General features: G+C 34.5%; 1 protein-coding gene across 1 annotated transcript in view; it reads left to right on the plus strand.

Moving 5' to 3' along the window:
- CCDC102B (coiled-coil domain containing 102B) overlaps positions 1–24,918 on the plus strand; it is a 48,128-nt gene that overhangs the window by 17,457 nt on the left and 5,753 nt on the right. The window contains exons 3-4 of the mRNA XM_032675044.1: positions 1,661–1,875; positions 6,473–6,581. Coding sequence (XP_032530935.1) covers positions 1,661–1,875; positions 6,473–6,581 — 324 coding nt within the window. The remainder of the gene's footprint in view (positions 1–1,660; positions 1,876–6,472; positions 6,582–24,918) is intronic.

The raw sequence follows: 24,918 nt of genomic DNA on the forward strand, positions 1-24,918 counted from the left end.
AAAGAATGGGGAATCTTTTTTTAGTTCATGAAGAAGCAAGAGAATATGGGATTTTTCAAGCATTTTGAGCAAAATGCTGCCTCATCCATTCACTAGCAAAACCATTTTTCTTCACCCATCTAAATATTCCTAATATAGAGAAATACAGAAAATAATTCATACCCATGCAACATTTAAGTAACAGAGGCAGACTATTCTATCCAATAACTTACAGTATTGCTCTGACTCTCATGTTTTAAGGTAAAATATTACCTCTGTTATCTGAATTCATCATGTTCTGTGTACTCACTTTTTGTTTTCCCCTCCAAAAAAAAACAAACTAGATTCTTAGCTTTTAAAATAAAACCATTTAATTCTCTCTGAACTTCAGAAATATGGGAATAGATGAGGCAAAGTCTTCTGCAAATTTGCAAGAATTTTTGCTTGATAAGGAGGGCAATTAAATCCTGACATAGAATTAAACAATCAGGCATTGTTTAATCAGCTCCCAGTTCTATACAAAAGATCCAGTTATATTCATCAAAAATGGAACTACTTATGCATGTTTCACCACCTTTAATTCTGTGCCTTGGCATGCATTATATAATCTTCATAGACAGCATCATGTCAAAACTATTTGTTGTCTGATAGATAGTAGTCTTTGTAGATATAGGTAATTTTTTCGTACATTGCAGAAAAATGGTTCTCCCTACATTGTAGTACATAGGAAATCATTGGGATTTTAGATCTGAATATGTTCTGTTCAGAATTTTCATTCTCTAATGCATATAAATTATATTAAATTCCTGTGAAATCTAAAAAAAAATATAGTGTTAGTATGGAGAATAAATTTTGCCAAAAAATACTTACCTTTTATATTTTTGGGAGACAAATGTGCCACATGAAGTAAATAACACTAAACATATTTTAACTATTTCTCTTTAATATAAAGTAATTTCTACTTAAAAACTGAAACTTTATATGTGAGTGGGAAACAGTGATTTCTAGTATTTTCTGATGTAAATCTTGGGCATATTCTAAAAACTCAAAAGAACAGAGTGGTATGAAATAGAACTGTCAGTAATCTGCTAAAATGACATTAGCTTTTAAACACCGTTCATCAGAAGTGGTAAAACAATAACATTTATAAAGGAAACTTGTTTATAAGAGACATTAAGTCATCCTACTGATTATGTATTTTATTTTTTAGTTATTTTTCCTAGTTTTTGTTAGTTTTGCTCATTTTTTCATGCAAAATATTTGTCTTCAAAATAGATATTTGTATACTTTGCTCCTTATGAAAAACTTGTATGATCCTATCACCTGCTTCAACAGAATTTACATTAAAAGTTTAAGAGTTCATAAAGTAGAATTTCTTAGTATATTGTTCATATGCATAACTTGCATTCTGGGGTTTATTAGTTCCAGGATTCTGTCTTCACCATAGTTATAGCCAACAAATGATAAATTAAATCTATTTCTTTAGTAAAGACACATTAGAAACATTTTGGATATGAAGTCATAACACAAGGTGTGAGACGTCACAAAATTACCGTGATTCAACTTTTTCTTCCTATGTGACTTCACTCTCTAGAAGAGCCTTCGTAGGGCCTGCAGGAATTATCTCAGACTTTCCCTTTCATTTATGTTTTTCTCAGATGTCATATTTTTGTTTTCTCAGGATGTAGAGGTAGATAAAGTCCAGAGCAATCACAATAAAAAATTCACTCCAAAGTCCCTCGATTTCTTCCCTGATGGACTTCCCAGTATCTATTTGGAGGAAGCTAAAAAAAGTGTGGACACTACAGCTAAGACAACTGAGAATGACTTAATACATGTTTCAGTCTTACATTTGCATTTGGCTGAGATTAAGAAAATCTTACAGAAGGAAAGAGAGTAAGTACAAAATATATCCTATTTGGGGAAATCTCTATTAAAAATAAAGGGGTTTAAGACACTTTCTACTCTAGATATGGTGATTTTTGCATTTATATCTCATATGCTCTCATTTCTAAGCTTTAATCATTGCTATTTACAAGGCTCTGATAAAAAATTAGAGAAAGAATTCAGCATAGTGATTATGTGACTGTAATTTCAAAGTCAGTTGAAGTTAATCAGAAAATCAAAATGAAGAAAACCTCAACCCTGTCTGTTGCAAATATATTCAACCATCTCCATTCAGAGCGTGTAATGGTAAACTCTTTTGAAGACTTTCTTTACTGTCAGTTTGTTTCACAGTTGTCCTGTAGATAGCACAAGCCTGAGTAAAAAAAAAAAGCAAATAGATAGCTGCAGAAAGTATACAATAATTCTTTACTTGAATCATATCGCAGAAGATTACCAGAAGTGTGTTCTCTCTCCTTAAAAAGTGTTTAGGTTTTTTGTGGAAGTAATATGTATATGTGTGTGAGTTGGGAGACTGATGCTTCACAAATTTAATTTTACTCCGGTTGAAATATTTAGGGTCCTAGGTGCTTCATCTTTCAATGGCAATCAAGGATATATACATGAGTATGTATGTATAATAATTTTCTTTTAGAAACATGATAATTTTTCAACTCCTGTTTTTAGTCACTCTTTAGGCAAAACTTTTATAAACCATGCTTTTACCTACTGGTTTTGGTTTTGGTTTGTTTGTTCACATGCTTCTCTAGCCGATTTGTAACTGTATTTCAGAGAGACAGATTTTGCCATTTATGCCTGGATGTATACTGACTGGTACAAAGTAATAAATTTACTGGCACAGGATAAGAATTGAGGCATATCTAGAACATGCAATATGTGGCCGTGCCAACCTCAGGCAGCAAATGCTTGATCACAGAGCAGATTTCCACATAACAGCAGGCACTGATGTAACAACTCCCTCTCTAGGTCAGTTTGGGCAGCATTTCCTCTGTGTAAAGATGTTATATTAGCAGAATATATGCAATTTCACAGTATGAAGCAATTTTATTTGACAAAGCACACAATGAATAGCTAGGAATAACATTACTGGGAAAAGTGATATCATAGCCACTGGTCTCTTGAGATAGCTGGTGAATCTTCATTGGGCAGGCTGTCATCTGCTGGCTCAGAAAGGGTTGGTCTCTGCTGCTTAGTGAAATTGACTGATTTTGCTGAGTTTCCATCTTCAGATTCCCAGTTTTCCCTTTTAGGTTTTGTTCTTGTTCTTAACAGTAATTTTGCTTCTGGATTCTGGAGCTGTTAATAATGTCTATCTCAACAATCTCACCTCTGCATTTTTACTTCCTATATCTTGCATGGCTCTAGCTTCAGTACTTTCTCACAGCTTCTTTCTCACAACTTAGCAATTTTCTCAGTGAACTTGAGCCAAGGACACACACAGCTGTGCTTCATCCAAAGCAAGCAGATCACAGACAGCCTGAACCCCAAGACCAAAGGTTACTTTGGTAGTCAGTATGATCTTACTCATAGACTAGAGGACTTCTCAGCAGTTTTCTGGTTTACATGCAGTACTCTGAACTGTGGCTGCATTTTTTCCAGAGCCAAGTTAGCTTAAGCAGATCCAGTGTTTGGACTTGCCCTTGTTACCTGTCTAATTTTCCTATAAGATGTTTTATGTCTTCACCCTGAGAGGACCTATGGCTATTGTATTTTGTTTAGAGCTATCATCAGTAATGCTGGTATACCCTTACATACACACAGATCAGGCTTTGAAAAATACAGAAAGAAAGAAGATCTAAAAAAAAATAATAAATAAAAGAAAGAAATGAAAGTTTATATTTTGACTTTCAAAAAATGTCAGGGTTGGCTTTGCAATGTAAAATCACACACCATCATCCTCTACTAGGCACTGATAGCTCATATAAAATACACATTTGAGGTCCCATTGACATAAATGGAAATTAAAAACCTTATGAGTTGTTCAACACTTTAAATAATAATTTGCCTAAAATAGTTATCTTTGGTCATTTTTTGGATCAGTGATCTCATCTAAATGTCTTCTAGTTTTAAGATTGTAGTTTGTTCCATTTTGAACTTAAAAATATTTCTTTCCTCTAAAACCAAAAGCCCACAAACTACACTCGTAGTTAATAATATCACAGAGGAATTTCTTAGAGCTGGATGCATAGAGTTAGATAGTGGATACAGAAGGCTCTGTCTGAATATCAAGAAGTGCTTTTTTTTTTTTTTTTTCTGTGAGGGTGATTGAACACTAGCCCAGGTTTCCCAGAGAGGTTGTTGTGTCTGCATCCTTGGAGACCTTCAAAAGCCATCTGAACTTGGACCTGAGCAACTAGCAACTAGCTCTAGGCAACCCTTCTTGAGCAGGGGATTTGGACCAGATGACCTCCGCAAGTCCCTTTCAACCTCAACCATTCTGTGTAATTATGTGATTTAATTAGATAATAAGGAGTTAAAATAGCTGGTTACAAGAGCCATTAAAATGCTATGACCTTGATCTTTTTACCTAGTAGTAAGCTGCTTCACTGACCTTTGCTATAGTCCTTCTTCCACTCTTTGTTTTCTTTATTTAAATAGTAAATTTTATATAGTCAGGATCAGTTGTTTAATTTAGTAGAATCAGAGGGACCTGATCTCACTTAAGATGTACTGTAACAGAAAATAAAGCTATTGTCTTCTAAATAAGCTCTTCATACTGGATATTCCTCTTTTACTTTTCAGATTAGACCATTTCTAATGACTTTCACTACATTCAATAAAGTCAATAGGCTATTATTCAAAGTATTAAGCTGTCATCTTCCATGCTTTCCCTTTCTATTGTATTAAATGTCCCACTTAATTATTCTTTTAGTTCCCCCATGAAGTCATGATATCATTCCAATCAGATATTCCATTACTTTAGAAGAAAAAATGTTGAGTTGAATTGCATGACATACATCTTGCTCCACTTTGCTTTGTGAGTGATGGTGTTTATTTTATTACTATAATGTTATGGGAGCTCTAGGTGTTTGCTAAGAGAAGATGTTTGATATGCTAAATCTAGGCAGCAAAAGGAGATCCCTGGTTCAAGAACAAGATTTTTCACTGAAGTGGATTGCTTCATTAATGTAGCTAACATTGCTTCCAGGACCTGAGCCAGTCCAGTCAGTGGTAACTCTTGCTGTCTTTGTGCAAGTCTGCAGTGTGCTGCTTAGAAATGCCCCAGACAAACCCCAGCAATTCACTTTGCTTTAACAGATGGATTTTAAACCAAATGTTCTCAGAATATAGTTCTAGTCTAGCCTGGTGTTGCCGTGGGATTTAAGTGCTAAAAAAATCTCCCAGAGCAGTTAATTAGGGGTGAGATAAGAAAGGGTTTATTTTGCCAAGGCTAAGATGTTACAAGACCCGTGCCCCTGTGCCCGAGAGGTTACATTTTATAATACCATCCATCCAATCCCGGATGTGTCCAACCTGTGGCCTTTACTCTGGTCCGCCCCGGGTCCGCCCCCTTAAAATGAGTCTGGGGGCTTTTTGGGACCCCCTGTTCATCCCATCTTCCTCCTCATCAGAGCACAAAGGGTAGTAGTTACCCAGTTTTTGACCATGTTCTGTGGTTTAGGCCCTGATATGCTGTTCTGCCAACAATCTAGGCCTTGACTTGACAAAAGACTAAACATTTCTATTGGATTCAGGAGTAGGATTGATATAGGGAGCATAGAATGGGGTAAGAGGGTTAAGGAATGTGTAAACAAGGGTGCTAGAGGGAAAGGGATAAGGGACAAGGGACAAAGGAGGGAGGGTTGCTGCTTTTAAAATCTACTTATAAAACTTATAAGGCTTACCAATATTAGAAAAATAAAAAAACATTAGGGGCTTAAGGCATCACTGGCAATAGCATCTTTAGTAAAAGGGCTGACAAATTCCATTAGCCACAGAACGGAAAATAACTACAATCTGACACAACAGTTTCTTTAATTCCAGTATTGGAATTTTTGTTTAAACTGTTTCAATATTTTCTTTCATCCTACAGGCATAGTACTTCTGAGCTAAATAGTCCATTTTCCTAAAATTCTTCTAGCATTTTATTTCAAGAACAATTATTTATTGAAACATGAAATATACATATTTTAAAAAATTTTTAACATCTAAAGTCAATCAACTTTGATTTGTGTTGTGTCTTCATACTGTATATTTTCCCCTGTATATGTATGTTTAAACTAATCTTCTGTCTATACCAAAAAAAATTATATAATACCCTTTCTCTGAGGATCTTCACTACCTTGATATAAACTAGGTGATCTGAATCACTAACTGAAGTCAAAGTTCAAATTTTCTTCAGTTTATCCCAAAATTTTATTTTATTAAAATTTTAATTCTGTACTACTGGATTTCTTTTTTCTCTGTAGCTATTAATTTTGGTAAACCTCTTGGAATAATTATGTGATGATAAGTTTTTAATAAAATCAAGATATATCATTCACAAAGACAGTAAAATATAACAAGCTATGGAAAGGATATTCAAAGTAATTTGTCTTTTGCCAGCTTAAAAGTGGTACAATGCTGAATTTTAAAATACTTTTTTCAGAATGAATGCATTTCTGGAAAAAGAAATGGAAAAGATGGAAAATGAATTATTTCTTTATAAATGGAAATATGAAGAACTGAGGCAAACCAAACTGGAAAGCCTGAAACAGGTATGTTGGCAGTACATCATTATCACATGGAATAAGAAAGAGAATTTAGACTTCCGATTTCCTGTGTTATAACTAAGAGTAACTGGCAAGGAGGGATGGCAGCATTCTCAGAGATGATGGGGACACTCTGAGATCCAGGCTGTGGCCAAAAGAGGTAATTCCTGCCTAGGGAGAGCTGAGTGCCAGTTCAGGTGCAGCTGGTAAGCCCAGAACATGTCCCATATCTTTGAGGAGTGGTGATTTCTCCAGCAGTTTGCATGTGGGAGGGAGCTGGGAACACGAGACACAGCAGCAGCTGTAGCAGCACAGCCTGGGGCACAGTCTGCAACACCAGCTGGAAGAACTGCTGTTGGCACGGCAGAGATCTCAGCTCAGAGCTGCTGAGGGAGGATGCAGGTTCCCAGGCCTTGAGCTGCAGGTAGCTAATGAGGAGAGCTTTGAACTAGGAAAGGAAGCAATGAGAGATTACAGACCACAGTTAAATGAAAAACTGGTGGTCATGTGGAAAGCTTGGGGCACAGGTTGATAAGAGCAAGAAAGACTTCAGGAATGATAAAAGAGCGTGAAGTGACACCTGTCTCAAGCATTGGTAAAGAAATGCACACATCCTGGAAACAAGCAAAAAAAATTAGAGCTGTATGGGATTACAGAACTGCAACATAGTTGGAACAATTCAAATACTGTGTGAAGTTCATGCAGCTGGAGTATTATGAAGGACTTCCAGAAACACTGGCAAGGAAGAGCTGAGGGGGTGGATCTATAGGGGATCTATAAGCAGCACAGATCTTTTGAGATCTTCAGCAGGATGGGGGTTAATCACACTTGTGACTCAGGATCAGAGGAAAAGCTAATAATGATGTCATTATGGTAGGAGTTTGTTACAGACTACCTGATGGGGAAGCAAATAAAGTGTTTGAGGAACCCAAAACTCTTGAGTTGTAGACCCCAGTTCTCACGGGTGACTGACTAGAGCTGCTAGAAAGGCAACATGGCTGTTGCAATCAAAGAGATTTCTGGAGGGTTTCAAAAATAAATTCTTCCTGAAGATATTAAAAGGAGCAATCAGTGGTGACGCAGTGTTGACTAATATGAAGGAAACTAGTTAGGGTTGTGATGATGAATAATTTCCTTGTCTGTGGTAACTTTGAAATAGCAGTGTTGGTGGTCCTGAAGGAAGTCAGAAAGATGAGCAGCAGAGTACAGACCCTGAACCTAAGGAAAGCAGGATATTGGCTTACTCGGGGAACTATTGGAATCATGGGAGGCAGCTCTGACAGGTAAACAAAGGAGCCCACCAAAGCTGGCAGGTCTTGAAGTCCAGAATCTTCCAAGAGCAACAAATGTTTGTCCTAGTGTTCAGGAGAACTGGTAGATTTCTCAGGAGATTGATTTAGCTTATAAGGGCTCTCTTGGTAGAGTTCTGATGCCAGAAAGCAATATGCTTTTATAAAGAAGAGCAACCTTCAAAGGAGTAATTTAAGAACATTGCCTGGTTATGTAAGATTGGTGTTAGGAAATAAATGTTCATTTCAATCTGAGTTCATGAGTAGAAGAATAAGAAATATTTGTGTTGCAGTTTACAGGGTTTAACTTTCAGAACAATGAATCGAGGACCTCTTAGATCCAACAACACTCAAAATGTGTGTCTATATAACTGAACATAGATAGTGAATTTAAAATTTCCTATGAATTTAACATCTCAGATTTGGAATAATGCAGGGAATTCAGCTTTCTTTCATGTCTTGGAAAAGATTTCAAGACATCTATTAAATCCCAAGTTCTAGTTAAAAACTGGTGCATCTGTAAATAGAATTTCCTTCGTAGATGAACATACGCAGGAACAAATCAACATCTATCTCTCATATTTGAGTTCCTTCAGATTTTAGTTCTCTATTTTCTGCTTGCTCATTAAGTAGGATTCTAGCTTGTTATTTCTGCAAAATAGAGGAAGTCTAGATTTTGATAATTGTTTTGCTTAAGAAATGTAATCTTTGTACTTTATGGTGCTGTCAGCAGGAATAACACAAAAAGCAGTAAAAATTTACTGAGAATTTGTTGGAAATTGATGGATAGCAATTTTTATGCATGTGCATGCACACATATGTGTTGTTGCTTTTTTTTAGAAACATGCTCAATTGCTTTAATTGTTAACAGGAGATGATATTTTGAGCATTCTATTAATTTTCTGAGATTTATAAGACATACCTCTAATTTTTAAATTACAGAACAGCATTGGTCTTAATGAATCTGACTAATGAATGAAATCTGACTGTGAATGAAATTACTTATATTAGTGGAGTTTTTGCAAGTGAAAACCCTTCCTTTACTGAAAAAAAACAGATCTTGTTTGTTGACAACACATCTGTGAATATCATTCACTACATATTACTGTTGAGAAATGGCTGCTGGAACACCATACAAGATTTTGACAGTGAAAAATTTGAAAGTGAAATAAAGGAAAGTGCAGACATGTACTAGGGTAAGCATGAAATCTGATTCCTATACACACTTGCAATATTAAATCACAAAGAAATTTTTGGATTAATAAAAGATCAATCACTACATCTGGATTATTTTCATGCCCTTGACTAAGAGTTTTTGGTTTTAGTTATGCCTAAATTAATCTGCTATTCCCTTTGGTAGATTGCCTAACAGTCCCACTGGGAATGTGAAAAAAGTGCTTGGTTTGCAAGTGACAGTGCCATAGTAAATTAAACCATTTTTAAGAATGTATAGCTCTACTAACCTTTTGGAAGTTGTAGAGATTTTGTGGAATGATAGAAATTTCACAGCTACCAAGATTTGATTATTAGTGCTGCCAGTAACTAATTAATTTCTGTTAAAAGATGCGTATTTACTTTCCTTGGAACAAACTAAATACAGAAAGCCTTGGTGATCCTGATGATCATCTTTTTAAAAAATTATGCATTCTGCATAAGCTTGTAAATTGCAAATAAGATTTCAATGTATTGAGTTAACTAAAAAAAGTAGTAAAGTGGAAATTTATGTTCATAGTAACCATGAGCACTATAGAGAGCTTTGTGTGACGCTAGCATTGAATTTGTTTGGAGTCATAAATTAGATCATTTTAACAGATATATCAGAAAGCTGCATTTAGTGTTACAATTGATAATTTCCTATTCTGTTATAAGAATTCTGTTCTCCAATTAAACAATAAAATAAAAAGTTAAGATTAACACTAAGAAGCTCATTGTTCAAATCTTGATTATGTTTGACAGACCTCTATTTTCAAGCAGTCAGATGTCATCTTTTCTTTACTGCATATCATTTTGTCTGTTTCTCCAAGGACACTCAGAATTTCTCATTCATTGTGCTTTCTCTACCCTATCCTTAATTTCAAGTATACTTTCATTATGACAGTTTCAAACTGAGTCTTAATTGGTTATTCTTAAAATTAACTCCTCACTACAGACTAGGGCTTAAATTTTCCCTTACTTGTCTAAAAAACTGAAAATTGTGTCTTGACTTTCTTTAAAGAGCTAGTGAATGAAGTCTTTATGTCTGCCAAATATTTTTCCAGGAAGGAAAATGGAAATTGAGTGCACCTTCCTTATACTTTGTATTTATCCCAGGGGAAATGTATTCTACTATATGGAGACAACCTTAAAAATTATTGTGAATTTGTGGCCTAAGATTGCTATGAGTATCAGAGATTGCTAGATACCTTTGCAGCTTTTGAAGAGACCTATTTATGAGCTTGCTAAACAATATTCAGTCCATAAAATCACATCTTAAACTGAGATTTATGTGTCTACATTTCTTAGCTGTAAAAGACATTTTGTATGTACTGTCTAGTTAATAAGCTTCACTTATACTCCTAGAGGAACTTTTAGCTCTTAGTGGGATACTAAATCAACTAATATTTTCTATACCTTGCTTTCCACATATATTAAAAATAACATATTAACAGCTGTAAAACACTGACATTTTAAAAAAGGGGAAAGCAATTACTCAGTATAAAATTACATTTATTGTTGTGTTTGCATGAAACTCCACAGAAGGGCAAAAATCAAGTTTGTAAAACTATAAAATAAATGGTGTTGACATTAGATATATTTGGGGTTAAACTACACTTTATTGGAAAAACAAGGAATCTTTAAGTTCTCAGAAGAACATGAACATTTCTACATCAATAACATTATTTGTTGAACGTTCCCGGAAACGGACTACTCAATTTTGTCAGATACAGTTTATTTTCCAATCAATTAACCAACAGTCTGAGAAACACAAAAAGTGTATCTGAGTTTGATTACTTAGCTATTTGGACTCCTTGTTAAACAGAGCAAATCCTTAGTGTGTTGCCCAGATGTTTGTAAACACAGAAATGTAGTTAGCAAGACAGTTAAAGTTTTAGGTTTTAGAAAGGTCACTTAATCTTATAACATGCACAATAAAACATTCTTGTTTATACTCATTGCAAGTCTTCCTCAAAATCTTTCTTTAAAATTCCTGTAGGAGATGATTTTCTGGTCATTTAAAAATTAAATAAGATGGAATATTTACAAAGCAATTTTATATTACTCTGAAAAGAGTGAAAAAATGCATGTACTACTGTATTCCACTGGTGTGCACTGTAGACTTACAAATGCCACTATAGACAGCAACTTCTGTGTTGCTTAAAGTAATTTTCAGCTAGCTGAAGTGAAGAATGTGCTCTTACTCTGCATTATCTAGTGTTTTGGTAGTTAATGAGGGAAATTCATATTCCAGGTTGTGGGACATGAGGCAAAAATTACTCTAATTGGTACTTAAAGCTTATCAGAACATCAGTAATAAGAAAAGTATCCCTATATAAAAAGGAAACCAGGTTAAATTAATATTTTGTATCTTTGGCAAAGACATTTCTGTTCTTCCTCTTTTTTACACTGTTGAAGGTAAGTCATCAGCTATTGATTTTGCACTGCAGCAAAGAAAATAATCTTTAAACATCTTTTAAAACAAGTGTTTTCTGTTCTCTTTCTCAGTATACAGATGTTTTACATTGTGTATTACAGCAACCTGTGTATTGTTACTTAGAAGTATTATTTTCTTTGAGAGATCATGAATGGTTCCCTACCTGTTGCTTTGCAGGTGGAGGAAGCTCCACTGATGTGAGTGAGGCTTCTGAATAAATCAAGTCTTCTACTATCACTGTAAACATTTAAATGCTCTTTAAAATGGAATGGTCTTTTTGGAAGCTCAGGTTGTTAACAGCTGTCCTGTTGAAGATTCACTGTGATTTCTACCTTCTCCAGAAATCTTTATTCTGAAATTGCCTTACAGTGTGAAGATGCCACAGAGTTGCTTACCTATAATTGCTTTTTTTATTCACTTAGTATATACCTGAAATAGAAATAGTGATACTCTGATGATCTTATGGGAAATTTAGACACATATAGTACAGTCATCTATTCTGTCCCATACTCTTCACGTGACTCAAAAAATGTCTTCTCATTGTCCTCTGAATCCTGCAGAAAACATAATAATCAGGTATAACCCAGTAGCCTGAATGGCTATACTGGTTACTGTGAATTTTTCTGTTTAATTTCTCACTTAAGATGCATAGAATTATTGTGTATTTTGCATGGCTATCACAGGAATAAGTGTCCCAAAAATTAATTTTGTGGTGCTTTTATATATTACAGAAGAGCCAGTAATCTGTTTTAGTGTGTTAAAGGGGTTTTTATAAAGTTTGATATCAGAATCCTCAAGGCTGAGCTTTAAAATATCATTAGGTAATTTTGTGAAAACAGCGTCTGAATTATTTGAGAACTCAAATGACTTTATGGAGTGGAAACTCGTGCAGTTAATTTTCCTATGATAAAATCTCATTAATTTTAGACTAGATCTAGAATTTAGAGTGTTCCTTACTGGTCTCAATCCTTCATTTGTTTGAGAGGCTGTTGCAATTTTCAGACTGAGTGAAATGGGATGTTAATGGTGCCACACATCTGACTTGTACTTTGATAAAAGTATTTTAAAATTACTTTTGATAGACATATTTTTTTCCCTTCTAAATTAAAATAATTAACAGGTAATTAGAGAGTAAGGAATGAATCTGCATTATTGCTTAAGCAGAAACTGTCATAAAGTCTTAACTATTCTTTCCACTGTTTTCATAAATCAAGTCCCAGTTCATATGTAGTCTTATCTCTAGAAATTATGTCCTTAATGTGAATGTTCTTTCTGTCCAACATGAAGTATAATTTTTCATACTGCATAACATCAAGGTTCCATCTGATGTTTATTTTCCTAGAAATCTAATTTGGAAAGCGCAGGAAAAGTCTACTGTTTCGTTGACATTTTTCCCCCATACTGGCTTCCAATAAGATATTTAAACTCTATTGAGTTGCACTTGCCAATGTTTTCTTTGTTTACATTACAAGTTTTGCAATGAACATAACAAGAAAGAACATGATTTTTTAATTTTTTTTTTCAATTGCTATTTATTTAAGGACATTCTGTTACAACTGAAGGATGAAAACTTAGTTTTATAAGTATGTTTAGTATGTCTGTGCATATTGAAACATATCTGTGCATACTGATTTCTGTGAAAGGAATATCATGCCAATACGGCATCATTTTAGACGTTTGTTTAGCTTGTTTTTCTGCTACTGGCAGAAAGTATAACCTAGTGAGGAAATGAGTTGAAGATGAAGGATGAATATGCACGTGCGTACATTTATGTGTATATATATGTGTTTGTGCTTTTATGTGCACGAAGCAATCTTTGTGCTAGAGGTTAGCAAAAGTGTCCCCGCCCAGGATCCTTCCCAGGACATTCTATGATTCTGTGATTACATCTTTTAAAAAAACAATTTTTCATAGTTAAGATTGAAAACCTCAAAATTAAGACAAAGTTACTTCTTTATAATGTGTTAGTGTGGTTAGTTAGCCATTTGGTTCTGTACCAGAAATTAATACTTTGCTGTGTATAGCTTTAAAAAACACCCTCAAAAAGGCTTTTTAATATTTAATTTATTCAATATATGTTTAAAAAATATCCTGAATTTACCTTTCAGTATTATATTTTAGCATTCTCTCAGTTTCTTGTTTAAGTAAATATTTCTGCTAGTATGCTTATTATTCATTCACATAAAATCATCTTGGGCTAAATTTTTTTAAAAAATAACAAACCACTGAAGAATTAAATCTAACAACAGATAGAAAGTACAAAATTGTATTTAATGTCTGAACATTAAACATATTAAATTAAAGATACAAGCATTTTGCATTTGATGTAGTCTTTTTCTTTCTATCCTTAACTAGATACGGATAGCAATGGGTCATTTAAAAACTAACTATCTAATTTGGGGAGAGGGAGAATAGCCTTAGATCATTCTCTTTCATTGTTTTTGAAAATAAAATGCTCTTTTTTAGATGTGAAAAATCATAAGTGCTCCTCTATTTATCCAGGATCTAATACCTTTGTGGTTATGAACAGTTTCCACTGCAGACTCAGCAAGACTGCTAGGAATCGCTGCTTATGTTAAGGCACAAGTCTGTGCAAGCCTTGAAGGCTTGTGAAATCCATTACTGTGAAGTAATCTAGAGTTTCAGGTTTATTATATGGTAAATGGATTAAGTATTTTTTTTGCATACCTTTGAAGGGAAAACACATGAGAAACTGGAATTAAGTTTCTTGGATTTAAATGTTCTTGTCACATTCTACCAATAAAGAAGGTGCCTAAAACATCTAGTGTTAGAATTAACGTAGCTTCATGCCTACTGTCTAGGATACAGTTATATTCATACAGCTTGCACGATGGTTAGAGGTACTTTTGCTTCCTAACTCATATGTGTGAAATGTGGCTGCTGAAATGGAATTTTCTTTTTGACTCAGTTGTAACATACAAGATAGCTGTATTACTTCTGGAACAGAGAAGTAGTGCTTTCGCGGGAGGTAGGAAGAGAACCCATGCTTCCCCCTCACCACCCCCTACTTTTTCTCTCTTTTTTCCTGCTTTCTTTTTTTTTCTGTTTAATGTGTAATAGGAATTTCCTCTGATCTTGTTTAGAGAGAACTGTCTGGCACTTAAGTAAATGCTGCTCCACTGAAGTATTGCATTTTCAGATTACTTTCAAACAAAGGATTCAGTCTTAGGAAAAATTAATGAGTGTCTTTTTTGGATACAATCACAAAAGTTTCCTTGCTTTCATCAGTGAAGTACTGCATGTCTCTGAGTAACAGTGTGAGTGATATCCTGAAGTCAATGAGAAGTCTGCTTTGGGTCAGTTTCTGAATTAAATTCTGTAGTAACAGGTGATTAAGAACTGTGCCAGAAGATTCTTCAGGAACGTTCGTAACTTCAAAATACCAAGATAATGTGTTATGATGGGTATGGCTCAGATAGAACAGAAGAGGTGCCATGTAAACTGTACTGAAAACAGTAGAACTATTGCTACAGACACTTGCCACCAGACCACTCTACTATAGAAATTATCTTACATAATTTCTTACCTAGATCAAGTGACTAAAGCTGCATATTTCAAGTTCTTACTCTGAAAGAGAGCTTTATTTAGACAATGTTTTATACTATATTTACCTGAAGTCTAAGCATCACAACACTTTAAAATTTCTTTCACTTTTAAAGTGGTATGGAATGTTTTGACTACAGGAAAGTAATTTTTACAAATTCTAGTGTGGTCTCACACTATTTAGTATTCTAGTAGTCTTAGATATACTTATTTGTAGAGACCTAAAGTTACAGGAAACATCCTATTACCAGCATCCCTTCTCTATTAATCTGAAAAGTCAACAGCCTTCACCTGTAAGATAAGTGAAATAGTGAAGTTCCCAAATTAAATGTAGAAGGCTTTGAATGTTGCTTTCAGTTTTGATGTATTTTTGGTGTGATTCACTAGCTGTTACATCAAAAATATACTATAAACTGAAACAATTTTAGTTAGCATTTTATTTTCCAATTTATCAATTAGAATTGTTCTTATATCTCTAATATTATTAATTTAATAATTTCTCATCAATTAGATGGAACAGTGCTCTGATCTGCAGCACGTAATACTAATACTGTCCAGGAAATTTTTGAGACTGATGACAATTTGAACTTGCTTTGAGTGTTTCCAATCATGCTGACCACTATTGATTTTTCTGTTTCCTGACAGTTCCTTATTTAGCTATATATTTGTCTCAATTTGGGGGTATAAAGTGAGGATGGAAAATTAGATTAGAAATTGGTTGGAAACAAGAGTTATTGACCTTCTGTACAGCGAATAAAAGTAATTAAAAAAAAAAGGAAAGCTTTTCCATTGCACTATTTACTTTCATATGTTTGTTTGTTTGTTTTTTTCAGAACACTTCTGTATGTCTGTATTCATGTGAAAAATCCCTGTATTTCTAGATGACAGGTTATCATCTTCTTACAGTGCTTATTAGAAAGGCTTATGGCTTATTCTAGTCCCTGAATCAATTACTAATAATAACTAACAGTTTTATTAAACACACAGCAATAGAAAACTACTTGCAGTAAAGGGAGGTAAGCTGTTAAAGTGTGAACTAAAATTAAATTTATATGCTATTTATCTGTAAAGTACCAAATTTTAAAATTATCTTTGGTAAGTGATAGATAAATTGTCATTGTTCTAATACTTAAGAATTAAAAATTTAATTTGGTATTCCTTTCCACAGAATAGAAGCTTATTTTTGCTTTCAATTAAGTCTGTATGTGAATTTCTACTCATAGGCATACCAACCAACAAATCTATTCTTTATCATGATATTAAAAAAAAGTTTTGCATTAATCAGTCTCATGTCTCTCAGGGGATAGTCTGTGCTCCATGTTTTGGGAAGGAGATTGTTCTATTAGGTTTAGGTAGGAAAAAAACCCAAAAAGCCACATGCACACCTGGTCCCCACCCGCAGATAAGAGAAGTATAACAAAAGTAAACTAACTTCAGATCATTAAAACTCTTAAACTGAGCAACTTCAGTCTTTCAACAACACTTGGATGAAAAGGAAATTAAGCAGAGTTTAGTAAGAAGATTCAAGAGTCATTAAAAACAAACAAAATAAAAAGGTTCTCAGCAGAGGCCTGTTATAACTTTTATTGAAACATCAGCCAAAATGTCTGGAATTGAACCTTTAAGCACACAGTGAGCAGTCTTTCATTTCCCCCTTCCCCCCACCTCCACCCACCATAAAGCTAAGATGTCACTGAGGCAAATTAAGGGATGAAAGTTCATGGTTTACTTCAGATCATTTTGTTTAAGAATGCTCCAAACCAGCTGCCTGTTGAGATTTCAAATTAAATTAGGAAAAATAATTGCTGTAATCCCTCTGTCTAAAACAATCTTTGCCATTTACTTAGGTTTTTAAACACAGTTTGTTTAATCTATTACCACTGTCACCTCTACTGTGTTCTGTCATAATCCAATCAACTGCAAGAAAAGCATGCTACTGTTTGTAAAGCAAACAAAGCAAACCCTTTGGTGTAAATGTCAAGAGCTCTAGCTTTCCCTTGCTTGGTAGTGAAACAGAAATATTAAGGTAAGATTTTTTATTTTTTTTTTTAATAAATTGATTTGAGCTACAGTTCTTAGACCAGTTGATTGTTAGGCAGTATGGGAACTTTTATTTGTTTATTTCATGGATTAAAAATCCAACCTCTCTGCAAAAGCAATGAGGCATTTGTTAGCACATTGGAATTCTCATTCACCACATGAGGGATGACTTGTCAAGTTTTGAGAGTTTTGGTTGATGTATGTCCCTTATAAATTTCAAGAAGCATTCTTCAAGGGATTAGCTGAAATGTGAATTCTTTCCTTGACTGAGATTAGAGAACACTTTAAATTCACCTAAACCATTGTATAATGTTCATTTAGATTAAACTTGGTTGGAACTCTACTAAGTTCATCTCTAGGCAAAAAAGGAAATGCAGTTTGAGAAGTCATATTAATCCCATCTCAAATATCACTTGCATTTAAGAATATAGGAAATGGGCATATTGTACATACCATTTTTATGTGAGATCATACTTATCTAGGCACCAATATTTTGCTAAACATAACAAAAAAATGATAATTTGAAGAGCTTGCAGTAGGGGGGACATTGCAAAAAGATGCCCAGTGCATTCAAATGAGTTTAGATTCAGTCTCTCTGTAATTACAGGAAGCACAGAAAGCACTTGAATCTGAGTGTTTTTGTCTTTGCCTTTATTAATAAAACAGCCTTCAAGACAAAGGCTACTTAAAGGTTGCCTAATTTTAAGGTTATGACCAAATAGTTGTTGAATTAAGTTGGAACCAATGCTTCAACATTTTTTTTCTGCAATCAGGAATTAATCAGAGTTGCTGTCTTTGGATTTGTACAAGGAGAAATGAAAAGTATTTGGCTTATGAGCAATATCAAGGAACCGGGAGATTTTTGGAAGTGGTTAGTATGAAGAAGTAGGCTAGAATGGAACCCAAATAGAAAGCTGATATTAGTCTGAAAGACCACGGGAAAAGGGGACTTTCTTAAGCCATATAGTATATTTTCAGAGTCAAATTACTGAAGTAAGCTAGCAAAGCATCTTTTGGGGGCAGCTGGGTAAGTGACCTTTGATGTAGATGTTGGTGCATTTTATAGCATGAGCATTTGTTAGAGTTTGGACTTGGCTCCCCATCAAGTCCCTGAGACTATAGCAAAAACCTCCCCCTCCCTTCCCCTTTGGGCAAAGGAAAAACTATAGAAACTGAAAAAAAACCAAAGCCAACTGAATTGTATCAATATATATATATTTTTAAATATATCACAGTTATATACATATAAAAAGGAATCCCAAACATCCCCCAAAGGGAAAGGGAAAGGAAAAGGGAAAAGGGACAAAAAGGAAACCAAAACAGATATGCGCAATCGAAATCCGGGAACAATCAATAAAGACCTAGCAAAGAAAATCTTACTACTCTCCTTGAGACAGCAGAATCACACCAAATGACCACCCGCACCCCCCGCCTCCCAAGGCCTCCAAGGCCTCACTAGGCCTCACTCCCATACACGAGTGGGACTGACAGCAGAGAACCTCTGCCTTCAGATCCACCAGAAGGGAAGAGGGAAGAGGCTTCTCCTTCTTATTTATACCCTGGCGTACATAAAAATCGTATGGAATACTGGGAACGTGGCCACTTCCTTGGTTACAAACTAGTCACCAAGGAAGGCCTAGACTAAAACTACCACAGCATTGCTTTTAAAATATGGCAAAACCATAGAAGTAGGAGGGCAATATATCTGAACAGCTTCTAAAATAGGAAACGCAGAGCAGGCAAGGTTGTGAGTTATGCTGACAGAAATTCTGGAGATACAGTTAGTTGCCCCAGCCTGAGACAGAATTTTGGGGTAGGGTTAAGCAAAAGAGAAAGCTTAGAAGTGTTGTTGGAATGGGTCTAGAATCAGGGGAGCGAGAGTCCAAGGAAAGTTAGGAAAACCAACAGATCTGCACTGTGAGGGCCTTTATGTGCGAGCCAGAGGTGAGGTCTTAGGCCCAGACAGAGCTGGAAAATAAGGTTATTCTACTGTTGCTCATATTGTAATATAGTTATAAGGTCTGCATAAAATTATCTATGTATATATGCATTGGGTATATATAAAATGAGAGAACATGAGTATTTCTTCCTAAAAAACAGTAGAAGTTTTAAACAAAAAATTACTTGATGGACCATTTATTATTGGAAATTTAGTTATAATTAAATTTTTTCAGTAAGTAAATAGCTCGCACTTATCACATTCATCTTATGGGGGAAGAGAGGAAATTTTCAGGATGTTTCCCAGTATCTTGATAGACAAGATATTTGTAACTTTTAAGTAGCTTTTTAAAAAAAAGACAAATTATTATGGCAAATTTTTCAAAATGTAGGAGAAATAGTTATAGATTTCATACCTTTTGTTCCAATTTAGAAATCTTGTGGGGGCATTTGTTCTGAAATTCAGCAAACAGCAAACCTTCCTCTGGCAATTCGCATCAGCAGATGGATGTCCCCATTCCCAACAGTAGGGAGTTTCCTGTTGCTATTATTCACCACTTCCTCCTAGTGATCCTGAATGGCTCAGCCTCATTCACCAGAGAGGCTTCTCATCAACTGTAAGGGCAGTGAACCTGTTCTGAAGGTACAAGTTATCAGATGGGGCATAAACCTAGTGCAAGAAGCCGCCAGTTTCCAATCTTCTTCATGAGAGTTTCCACTTTCCAAATTCATAAGCATAGGTTCTTCCTGCCCCTCCCCTAAAGCTGATGGTTCAGATTCTTGAAGCTGCAAGATCTCAGAGAAGATCTAGTCCATCTATTTCTCATCCTCTCTGATGCTGTGCAGTTTGATGGCCCCTTCCCATATGTCTTTCACAAGGAAGGAGAGCCCCTTGACAGGTACACATCTCCTGCAGGGTACAAGAGGCTCAAGGGACTCTGCAGCCTGACACTTGCTGTGTCCTCCTTCTGAAGCTTTCTGGTAGTGAAGGAGCAGTTACTTCAGTCATTCTTTATGTGACAGCAGCAGAAACCCACAAGTACCTTATGGGGTTCCCATGAGTTCCTCAGTGATCTCTAAGGAAATGCACAGAAAGTCAAGAAGAGACTTAAATCTTTCAACTTCACCTTGGAGAATGCACTCACAGTGATTATTTCATCTACTTAGAAATTCAGTCAATATCAATAATAATGACAAAACTGAGGAATGGTTCTTACCCAAATATTTTATTTTGAGATAGGCAAATATATGGCCTGCTACCTTTTTGACAATATGGGAGCTCCCCAACCACAAATGGTGATAAAATATTGATATATTAGCAAATACCAGAGAAAGCTGCATCAAGAATGGAAACTTAGATGAGGCTGATATTTTGTTCTATTTTGAAATGTACGAGAAGATGGTCATGTTTAGTTTTTATTATTTTTATTGTCTTCTTAATTAAATTTGCATACAGAAGATGCGTTAGTGCTCATAATAATCAAGTGTGTGTTTTCCTGTGACCAGGGAATCCTTTTTTTCTGTGTTTCTCTCAGCTGAAACACACTTTACTCATAACAACACTTACAGGTATTTGTGTGGACTAGTAATGTATGAAGTTTGCATCTTGAAATACAGATTGATACTGTTCTGAAAGACAATAAGATATGTGGTTCATTTTTCATATGCATTAGTAATTTGGTTGATCAGGACACATGGAAAAGTTTGATATGTTGCCCGGCTATAAAAATGAATGAAGCATTTATGCATTTGTTTAAGCCATATGTGAGAACCCTGCAGTTTCCAAGACAGCCTACAAATGGTTTAGCATTTGGATTATATCTCAGTAGAACTGTTTTCTTATGTAAGACAACTTCATTCTTCAGTTTTCTTGTCTGGAAAAATCCTTATTGCTATGTAGCTCTCAAAATGCATGTCATCAACCCTTTTCCCTGGATAAACTCTAAAAACTAGAATAAATTACACGAGATGTATGACTTTTTCCATATAGTGTGAATGTGAATATTAATTTTAGAATTTCAATAATGTCTTGTATCAGATTGCTATATAAATATATATATATATATGTAGGTATATCTCAAAACCAAAAAATTGAATGGAAACCTATGTTGTTTGGTAGTCTTTTTGTTTGTTTTTTTTCTTTTTGATTTAATATATGATTGATATCTCCTTTCAATACCATTTGGTCTGCTGGAAAACTAATTTTCATATTAATTTAGGGTTAAGCATTCAGGTACTTGTATAATTCTTTTTTGGACTGTAGCTCCTGATTATGTACACTAATGAATTGACAGCACCAGTACATAAAGCTTATTTATGTGAGAAAAAAATTATATTACTTTTGTATTTAAAAAACAGTTTCTGTTAGTAGTACACTATGTTGCATACAGTTTATTCCTATACTGAGCACCAGCTACTAGAGAAAGAATAAATAGATGCTATTGCTAAACAGATACTACTTGCTAAAAAGGAGTAATATATTTCAGGATCCTAATTTCAGACTCTTACAAGTAGGGCTGTAGAGTTAAGGACCTAAGCATTACGGGACTACTGTGTCTTGGAGAGGTTGTAGATACTTTTCAGGGGATCTAGTTCTGTTAAGGCTCATTGAGTTGAGTTTAGTTGCAAAATGAAATATACTTGTAACAAGCCTCTTAACCACTAATTGTAATTATCAAACAGTGCAGTGTATGGACTGTGTAAAATGTATTTTCAGTTTTTTATAGGAGTATCTTTCAGTCAGTCTGGTTCCCACCAGGTTTTGTGCACTGACAGTTATTGTTCTTGGTCTGAAGATAGTAAAAGTGCAGACTTCTTTCTTCTACAGGTGTAATTAAGGAAGATTTTTTGTGTTTTAATTTTATTTGATGGATGTAGATTTCAGAAAGAAAGCAACTACTTCCCTTCAATTTTAAATCCTAATTGTCAGCCAGGTCACAGTTTACCTGGTAGATTAACTGTTCTCTCTCCATCAACAGTAGAATCTATTTTGGGGGCCAATGGGAATACAGAATTTTTTATTTACTTTATGTTATACTAAATCAGGGGAAATCTGAGACAGTGGGGCTCCAAGAAAATTCCTGTAAATATGTAAATATGAAAACAGGCATTATGTGTGAGAAGAGATAGCTAAAACAGCACAAGATTTATCAGGCAAAAATAATCATGCTCTTATCTTCCACTCAGAATATTCTGTGATTCTGTGATTTGTTTTTAAATATTCATTCAAATATTCCCATTTTTCTGTCATGCCTACAGGAATATCTACTTGACAGAATTGTCCTTACATCTTTTGACTATCAGATATTTTTTTGACTATCAGATTTTTTTTATCTTCATTCTAACAGTCCTTTCTAGTTCTAACTGGTTTCCTAGATAATTTTTGCAATAGCTCATAATTCATGAAAAAAATGTTGAATAAATAATCAACACTTTATAACTTTGTAGACACTGACAGTTTGGACATTCCTCTAGTGTCAATCTTGGTATGAATTACTGATCACGGTATTACTTAATTCACTGATTACAGTGGAGAAGGCTTGAGAGGGGAGGTTGGACAGGATGGCCCACTGTGGTCCCTTCTAACCTTACCCATTCTGTGATTGTGATACTGCAAGAAACCTTCAGTATTTGCTTAATCATGTTGATTAATTTTTTCACCTGAAAATTGTAAATATCCCTTGTTTAAAATGAGATAAAACACAAAAACACTCCGTAACTTTAAAGTAAAAATAAATGCATGATGTGCTGATAATCTCTTTACTGATCTCAACAGTTTAGAGAGTTAAAAGTAGTTTTTAACTATTTTCAGATAATTAATGAAAGCAGAATTTTGATCAGGTATTATGGATAATTTTTTCTGATAGTCATTGACAGAAAATGTGTTTTTCTTGAATGCATAGTAGATTCTCCTGAACCTGGAGGTGTTAATTTTAATGAAATACATAGTCCATATGAAATTGAACTTACAAGAAACTGATAAAAAGCTGTACCAGAATCTACATGGAAAGAAAGATCTGTAAGATCAAGGGTAGTTTTCCCCACCTTGTTCCCAGCATTTTCCAATTTTTGAACTTATTTATGCTCTCCGCATATATTATCCACAATTGTAATATTTCAGGTTTAAAGTTTTTTATGTATCTATGGACAACTTATATTCCTTCATAAATCACTTCTGGTAAATTAGTCATACACACAAAAGAGTCTTCTCTGCATGCAGATGGGGGAAAGGAAAATAAGTGCTGGTAAATCAGCCACTTTTCTTTTAGTGTCGACACAGTGCAATGATATCAGCTTGCAGCAGAGTTAAGCAACTGAGTAGCACCAGAAGGAAGAAATATTTGATTACTAAACATCCTGGTGCTCAGCATTGTTATGAATATATGCATTCATTAAAAAAAGTTCAATTTGTTGCAGGGCTTGGTGTCTCAAGATATTGTCAGGCACATAAACATTTATCATGCTTTCAGTATAGTTTCTGGTGGACTAAATGGTGTTCTTGGCAGACTTGCTCACAGTAAGAGAAAAAGCAGAGTGATTTTTTTTTTCCCTATATTGAATATTGAAGTACTTGTCAAATAAAAATGTAGTCAACATTTGTCTTCCCTTTCCTGTGGAAGGACTGCTACGGATTCTGGTAATCTTTGATTGCACCTTTTAGATGAAGAAGGAAAAGAATTCTAGAAAATGTCAGATATACTGTAAATAGTCACTGCAAAACTGCCCAGTGTCACACATGCTAAGTAATAATCTGCTTGCCAGCAAACATCACACCTGCATACAGCAGTGCAGGTTTTGGAAACAGGAAAGCTGATGGTTTCCTTTCACACTTTAGGAGCTTTTGCAGTTTTCATTATGTTCTTACAGACTTACAAAAGAAATCTCAAAACAAACAAAATAAATATAATTTAAAAAAAAAGGCAAAAAACCTCAAAACACAACCATCCCATATCCCAACAAAATACAGGTTGCTTTGCAAGTAATGAAGATTCCTGAGTTGCAGAAAAGGAAAATGTACTTCTTGTGCTGAATTTTTTGACTAACTGCAGGGGAAAAGATCCATAAGAATCAAATTCACTAATTTCTTAATGAAGCTTTATAGTTATTTCAGTAAATTTTCTTTATTAGGAGGATGATATGATCCTTAATTCATAATCAACCTGTGGCTTATTAAATTTTCAGTTCAATATCTGCCTTGCTTGAAATGTGTAGAATAATTTGTAGCATTAGGTAAATGGAAATTACTTCCATGCACAAAACAGTGAGGATATTAAGGATCTTGAAAAAATGTATTCATTCATCCTGCTTTGAAATATGAAAAAGCCTCTGCACAGTCATTTAAAGCACAAAAAAAGCATGTTGATTTTAAATCTTCATTTTTGATCTGTGCAAACTGAAACAGATATTTTAGGTCTACAAATGAATGAGTCTGCCAGAGTTTTCTAATCATTAGTTTAAACAGAAATTCTTGTCTCTGTGGGTCACAAGTCCATAGGCCATATTTGGCTTGCCTGTAGATTCCTAGTATAAAGACAGATATCATTAGAATTTAATATTTTGGTGTGGTAGTGTAAGGTTCAGATTGTAAATAAATAAATCAACAAAACTCTACTAGTTTTAGTCATTTGGCTGTGGCAAATGCCATCCATGAAATGTGAAGTATCTTGTATAGGCAACTTTTATTTAAGATGTTGCAGAATCTTTCTCAGAAAATGCTGTTGGCAAAAAATGGCAGATTTGTAGAAGAAAAATTTTTGCAGGGAGAATTTCTGGTTGAATTGTCTTTTTTTTTTTTTTCTGATATCACTACCAGTCAGATCAGATCAAAATGATGGGGTTCTTTTAACCGTAATGCTTGTGTTCTGTCCAGTTCTATTTTAAG

This window comes from Chiroxiphia lanceolata, chromosome 1, assembly GCF_009829145.1.
Source record: "Chiroxiphia lanceolata isolate bChiLan1 chromosome 1, bChiLan1.pri, whole genome shotgun sequence".
NCBI classification, from domain to species: domain Eukaryota; kingdom Metazoa; phylum Chordata; class Aves; order Passeriformes; family Pipridae; genus Chiroxiphia; species Chiroxiphia lanceolata.